Source organism: Eurypyga helias, unplaced genomic scaffold (genome assembly GCF_000690775.1).
Source record: "Eurypyga helias isolate BGI_N326 unplaced genomic scaffold, ASM69077v1 scaffold18600, whole genome shotgun sequence".
Taxonomy (NCBI): Eukaryota; Metazoa; Chordata; class Aves; order Eurypygiformes; family Eurypygidae; genus Eurypyga; species Eurypyga helias.
The window spans coordinates 114130-121295 of NW_010224090.1; the positions used below are offsets into that span (position 1 = coordinate 114130).

The 7166-nt window shown below is 40.5% G+C and overlaps 1 protein-coding gene across 1 annotated transcript in view; it reads right to left on the minus strand.

Moving 5' to 3' along the window:
* The window catches only part of LOC104516236 (roundabout homolog 2-like), a 43078-nt gene extending 38052 nt beyond the window's left edge, over positions 1-5026 (minus strand). The window contains exon 1 of the mRNA XM_010160512.1: positions 4732-5026. Within this exon, the coding sequence (XP_010158814.1) occupies positions 4732-5026 (295 nt within the window). The remainder of the gene's footprint in view (positions 1-4731) is intronic.
* Between the last annotated feature and the right edge of the window lie 2140 nt (positions 5027-7166).

Here is a 7166-nt window from a genome sequence, read left to right on the forward strand (position 1 = left end):
AAAAGCTAGCTATTTACATTTCTTTGAAAGAACTCTGATTCCAGATGGCATGCCCCAAAAAAGAAGATGTATTTATATCTCAGCAGAATCAGCATCAACGTGCTAATGCTGTTACAAGGTTATAAATAATAATAGAATGTAATGGAAAAATATTCTGAATAATTGCTGAAAATCACTTATTTTTAAAGCTCCATACATTTGCACCAGAGTACTGAGCTACCAAAGAAAGACATGTTTTGCTCTATCAGGAATACATTTACTGATTTTTTCATGTCTGCTCTATGACTTCTTGAATTCATTCTTAGATAAAAATATAATAGACCATAGAAAATTATTTCAAATATCAGAATCCAATGTGCTTATAACACTGTTTTGTATGATCCCCTTCTGCTGAAAACACAGAGGTTAAGGACACAATCTATAAGAAAATGTCATTAGACTCAGTATCTTTCAGGCAGAATGACAAGTTTAAGTTGTCGAAACAAAAAGAAACCGAGTTTTTCTGATAGGGATTTACTAAGTTCAATTTTTTAAAACATGACAAAGTCACTTGCAATGTTTTAGGACTGTCTGTTTCACAGGATTCAAATATCTTGTGCCACTATGTAGAAGAGGTTCTATTTCTGATGTACAGCTCTAATGGAGGAGGCTAGTAGCAATAAGGCAAGTAGTGCATTTTGCTTAAGCCCTCTTCTCTTTTTTTATAGTCCTTGTACCCACTTCTCCAGTTTAGACACTTCCATTTCTGTGAAAGTCATCCTACAGGGAAAGCTCTATTCCCACTTGTTTCAGCTCTTTTACTCTGCCCTGACTCCTTTCTCCTGTCACGAAGAATGGCACAAGATTTCAAATCCCTTGACTGCTTGGAGACCCATCTATTTTATTGCCATTTTGTTGTGGCTTTCAAACTCTCTGGATACTTGGGTGGAGGAATTGTTTGTCACATGTTTTTCCAGTGGGGTACCCAGATGGCAGTCACTCATCCCTTGCCTGTTGCAGAAAGCAACAGCCTAATCCACCTTACACACTGACTTCGCTTGCTGATTTATAAGGATCAGCCAAAAATAACCCCAAGTAAAAAGTTCTCATCAGTAATGAATCAAAAAAATCACAACTGACTTGTAAAGCAGGGTGGCAGGATGTGCACTGGCAGGCACCACCCTCTTTGCCATGGCTCTAGCTATAGGCATAGACACATCCAGAAGGAGGTGCAATTCTAGCAATAGACAAGCACATGTCACGGGACTTTTCATCTGAGAGACAGTGGCTTTCTTCTGTTACCTCCAAATGTCAGCTGGGCCAAAGTAGAAATGAATAAAGAGGGAAGAAAGAAGATCTGTGGTTCAGAAGTAGCCAAGACTTCTCTTTTCACCTCCTGTTGTGGCTGTTAGAGACAGGCAACAAGCCCGGCAAGATTTCTAATCAGCCTGGCTGGCAGCATGTTGCAAACAAGACTTCACTTTCCACTACTCCATTCCAGACCAGAGCTCTTCCTTCCTTATACTGGAGCATTTCTAATAAGTCCAGCCAAGATCCTGTCATTCACTATGTGCAAATGTAGCTGGTATTCCACCTATTAGGATGCAAGACACTCTTCCCTCCTTTTGTAGCTTGGCAGAGGGTGAAGCTTTCTTGAAAAGGGAAAGAACAGATATCAGCAGAAGAGAAACCCCAGTGATGGTGGCAATGGAGGAAGAAACACATGAACCTTCTGATAGGAATATGAAGCTTTCAAAGCACAGTCATAGCGGAAATATATTAACTTTAATTTGCAGGATGTGGGGGCATTTTGGAAAAGTCAGCAGGAGTAGGAGCCAACAAGAGCTAAGGCAGGAGGGGCTGCTTTGGGAGGAAAGCACATGCGTAAGTGTGTGTGTGTTGCAGTGGGATTTAAAGTAGAAATATTCAGAGAAGAGAAAATCCAGAGAACGTCAGAATAGTTGATGTGGAGAGGAAGATTTTGGAAGCGTACCATCTTGGTAATCTTAGGAGACTGGGAAAATGGAGTTTGGATGTGTGGGTTGCTAGTATGGAGTCACATGGATTTGGGGGGGGTTTGGAGAGAAAGGTCAAAGACAACAGAGCTATTAGAGTGAAGCTGAGGAACTGTTCAGATGAAGAAATAAAAGAAAGGAACTCCAAGGTCATTACTGGTGGGGAAAGCAACCTACACTGCAGAGTTGAGCAGGAGATTTCTCTTCTGTCCCCATGGGCAGAGTCACTCCACTGCGGACTAGTGGAACAGACACCTAATACATAATGCTTGATGTGTGTTTCAAAACCGGTGCACCGAAGCCTTGTTTCCCGATAGCAATGATGCTTGAAGTTTCAATGTCTCCTCACACTGAAATTCAATTATATTGTTTAAATCTCTGGATGAACCAGGTGCTGGAAAAGAATTTGCCAGTCAGGCTGATGATCATAGCACTGACATAAGCTTGGGAGCTGTGCAAAATACAGCCACAGAATTTCCCTGTCTCACAAAGCAGTTGAGTTTTCAGCTATTTTCCATTCCACAGTGAGACAGGATTTCTCATGATATTCATTTGCGAGAGACAGAAGCTTAGGCAGAATAATAAGTAGTACTTAAAGTAGTAACCAAGGAAGTGAGAGAACAAGTCCCTGCTCACCCTGACAGGGACTATGCAATCAAAGTTGGTCTCTGACTCTAGTGATGCTCTAATTACTGGACCATTTGAATATCTCACCCCGTTTTTCATGTATTACAAACATAATTAGCCTTATTAAAGACATAATTAGTGTGTGAGGGAGAGCAAAATACTGACTCTGCAGTCCAATCGTCTGGCACTCGTCTGAGCAATGGGGCATCCAGGTGTCAGCTGCTTTGATCACAACAGGAGTGCCCTGGCCACAGAAAGACTGGCTAACCTGAAGTTTCTGTGTGCGGTCACAGAATTTACTTTAAAGTGAGAAACTGTAGACAAAATATGTTTCACTTGACGTTATTCGTTCAAAGTCCAGCTTTTGATCAACTGGTATTTTCCACTGAAACTTTGGCTTTTCTGAGAAAATTCTTAGGCAGCTGTAGCTGTCAACACATCTAAAGTGTGATACTGCCCTCTGATAACTGGCACATACGTCCCTCAGCATATCAATTTCGGCATTTTCATGCAAGCCCATTTCCTAAGCTACTTGCCAATACATCTCATATAGAAGGAAAAAGAACCTTTCTTGAAGTATTGTATGAACTTAGCTCCCAGACACCTCTCTGTCAATGCCATAAGCCTATTATTTGATCTCACTCAAATCAGTTAATACTCCCAATGAGAACACAAGACTTGCAAACACATCTGGGTATTTGAGTTATGGGCCAATGATTATAGGCTTCTAATCTCAACGTTCAATTTGAATAGTCATTTAAATTGACATAAAGAAGCTATTTCTAGGGTTGATCTGTTACTGTTACGATTGCTCCAACTTATAGTGCAAATTCAAAAGGCTACAAATATAATATCAATTTGAAATTTAAGTCCCTTTCAGCTCTCTCATATTTTGGTTAAGTGAAATAGCAGACTTTCATTTTAATTACGAGCTTTTCAGTTTTTGTCTTGAAAAAAATGACATAGTTATACATAACATAAGCAACAAATAAGCAAAATTAAGGAAATCAAGAAAAAGGTGTGTTTAAATATAATACACAACCACATGTACTACAATTATTTCATCCAATGAAAATGTGTCATGTTTCCAATATAACATGCAGCACACACAAAATTTACACTCTGTTTGTATGCAGACTTGGCATAATTTCTGAGACCTCAGTCATCTTGCAAGGGCCTACATTTATTTCTGAGCTGCTCCACTGAAAATCAGTATTTAGAAACAGCTCGTGGGAGTGGGGAACCTGTTAACAACTCAACAAAAATATTAATCTCCTCATGAAGTTCAGTGTGGGGAGACCTCTAAATTGAGGATTGACAGTTGCTCCATGAACTGTGCTGTCAGGGAAAGGATGTGACAAGGCAGGGTTTGCCATTGCACCGACAAGCGCTGGTTGGGAGGATTCTCCAATATCTCCAAAGAGGTTTTGAAAAAGGCTTTATGGTTTTTTTTTTACTAGAGCCCAACATGATGCTGTTCGCTGACATTGCAGTGGGTGGGCACCCTCATACCTACCCGCCAAGTGCCCCAGGGAGGTTGTCCGCCTCCCTGGACAGGTGCTCACCAACACCCCTCCGTCCCTCACCCACCCACGGCAGTGGAACCAACCTGAGAGGCTGCCACTCCTTTCGGAGCTGTTGTGGGAGCTGGTGGTGCTGAAATCCTGGGACTGGTTGTGTGGCAATCTATTAGCCAATCCCTCAGCCACCCGGTAGTCAGGGATGTAAAGCAAGGCTAAGGGTTAAAGGGCAAAGGTCACAGTGGCATCGTGTGATTAGTTGACAGCACAAGCACATGCAACACATGCAGTTAGCAAGTCAAGGGCAGACATGGTGGGGCAACATGGTTGGATTTTTTTGTTTTTGAAATGTATACCTCTCCTAGCCTAATGGAAGGCAGATGGCTTGCTGATTAGCACAGGACAAAGAGGGTACAAAGCCCAACACAGCGTATTTTGTGATTGTGTGAGGTTAAGCATGCATGCAAGGTATGCAAGCATTAGTTATGGTAAATATGAATAGCGTCTCGCATACTAAAAGACTTTTCTAATTCATGCATAGATGATAGAGCATAAAGCCAAGGGCTCTGGAAAAGAAGAGCTCTATTTACCATTGTTGCCTTTGCCTTGGTCTGGGAGAGAGTAACCAAATCCCATCAGGTCATTTTTTTGCTGAATTGAGCTTTTCCACTGAGGATCAGGTAAGTCGACAGCCAACTCATGGATGCTGTTGGAATGCAGTATCTGGGTGGTGGCATATGGCGTGGCTTGCGTTATTTGGCTGGAACTGTTGTAACTAGTTTTCGTGGTGAAGTCAATGCTGCTGTAAATGGCTCCATCAGAGAGCATAGTAGCGGTTTTATCTCCTTGCCCTGGCACTGGTGGCAGCACATCTGTGGTGAACATAGGGGAATGAAACAAATCATTGATGCACAGGAAGCCTGGAAGTATCAAGGTTTAAGATGAAAAATAAATGTGTCATTTTGCACGTTTGCATTTCAGCTGAGACAGGTCCATGAGCCAACGAAGGGAAGATGATGTACAACCATCGCCAAGCTATCAGCATCTGTGACAGGCCTACCACTTGTCCTTCACGTCTCACTGCCTAAAGCCATCTTTTGGTTTTTTTTCCATACCTTCAACTGTGAAAGTGAAGTTTGGAATATTTCTCTACTGAAGAATGTTTTCAATTGTTCACTCTATGTCAGAACCAATGAAACTGTCTGGGCTTCAGGGAAATGATGAAAGGAGTGAATCTACAAATCACAGAGGAAACTTCCCCAGCAAATATGTAGCAAAACTCAAACAGATGCCAAAGCTCTCAAAGTACTTTAACGGCATCACTTTGACTTTCTTGAGTTTTATGCATCAGCTTATCTAATTTTCTTTTTTACATTATCTAGTACATTTCTCCTTTTCAACAAAAGAAAAACCTGAGAAAACCAAGCTGTTCCTGACATGTGAAAGAAAATCTGTTATTCTGAAGGGATTTAAGCAATAAGTCTCTTAAAATGGCAAAGCAGTGTTGATAATGGAGAACAACTTGTTCAAACACTCCAGTATATTTACCTGAAAAACAACACAGCATATTTAACTAAATACCTGTTGACTTTTCTACATCTTTTGAATCCTATCACACACTGCAATTTGTACCTTTAATCAGTTAGATGGCAACCTCTCTCCTTACTAAGCATTGTAGTGACCTTTGTTGGTGGAATACCAGATTCAGAAGCTGAGACTACTGAAGTGTGAAGAATCTAATACTGACTGGCATGATGTCCCAAGGAGAACCACAGCTCAGCAGATAACACTCTTCCTGCTCTCTCAGAGGTCAACGTACCAAAAGGTACTATCTTTACAATTTATTTAGGCTCTGAGAAGTTGAATCCATTCTGGAATTTAATTGTTAGAAAAATTCCTCATTTATATGCCATATGCTTTATGTAGCCAGATGGCAGGTATACGTTCCAACTGTTAGATCGTACTTGAGAGAATGCAAACTCCTTTGCATTCAGAGAGGATGTTCAGATCCCACGCTAGGTATCGCAGACATTTTTATATACCTTAAGCCTCACGGAGAAAAGATGATTCTTATATCTAGACAAGGGTTTAGGCTCAGTTCCAGACTCAGACATGGGGTTTGTGCAACCTCAGGGAATACAGTTCTCTCAGTGTCTCAGGATTTTCCAGCAATAAGATATGATACCATGGTCGCCTCCCACTGTTGGTTTTTTTTGGTGGTGGTGGTTGGTTAGTTTTGGGGTGTGTGTGAGGGGTTTTTTCCCTGGAATGAAACATGGAATTTTTACCACAGAACTATTTTACACTGCATTCATGTGTGCAACAGTGAACATAATAATATGGACCCTAATAACACCTGCAGTCTCAGGGCAACAACATAATATTAACAATAAATATGGCGATAACAAGTGTTCAGTAGAAAGACTGCAGAAACAGATGAAATTTGAGTCTATCAGTATGATCTGTTTTTGCGGACAACAATAACATGGAAATGGGCAAAATGAAGTATTTAAAATGCCTTAACTGTATCAACTTATATCTGCAGATAAACTGTTAAGTGAAAAAAACTACAATTAATGCAAACTATAGGTCATGTTTCAAAATCAGGTTTTTACTGTCTATCTGCATTTACTTACTGTGCTTTCTAGGGGCAGCACAAAATCATAAAAGCATCTATGTGCAAATACAGCATGAGATGAGAGAGGCATCTTTCTTGCATCTCATCCACAATATAAAGATTTTTCCTTTCCACAACTGGTTTCATCAAAGTATAATGGATTGAAGCTTAGTAAGTAAATTCTGTAGAGGATGTTTAAAAATAAAGTAAGTCCAGCTCAAACTGTCTGTGTTGGATTTGCAGACTCACTGAAGGAAAAACTAGCAGAATGCTCATCTCTCTACTACTCAAGACATACATCTATCTTTTAGCACACATCTGTGGCAGCTGAAAGGGTATCGTCACTATAAAGTCATTTTAAAATGGACAACTATATATTTGCACACACTTGAAAGGAAAGTTGCATAG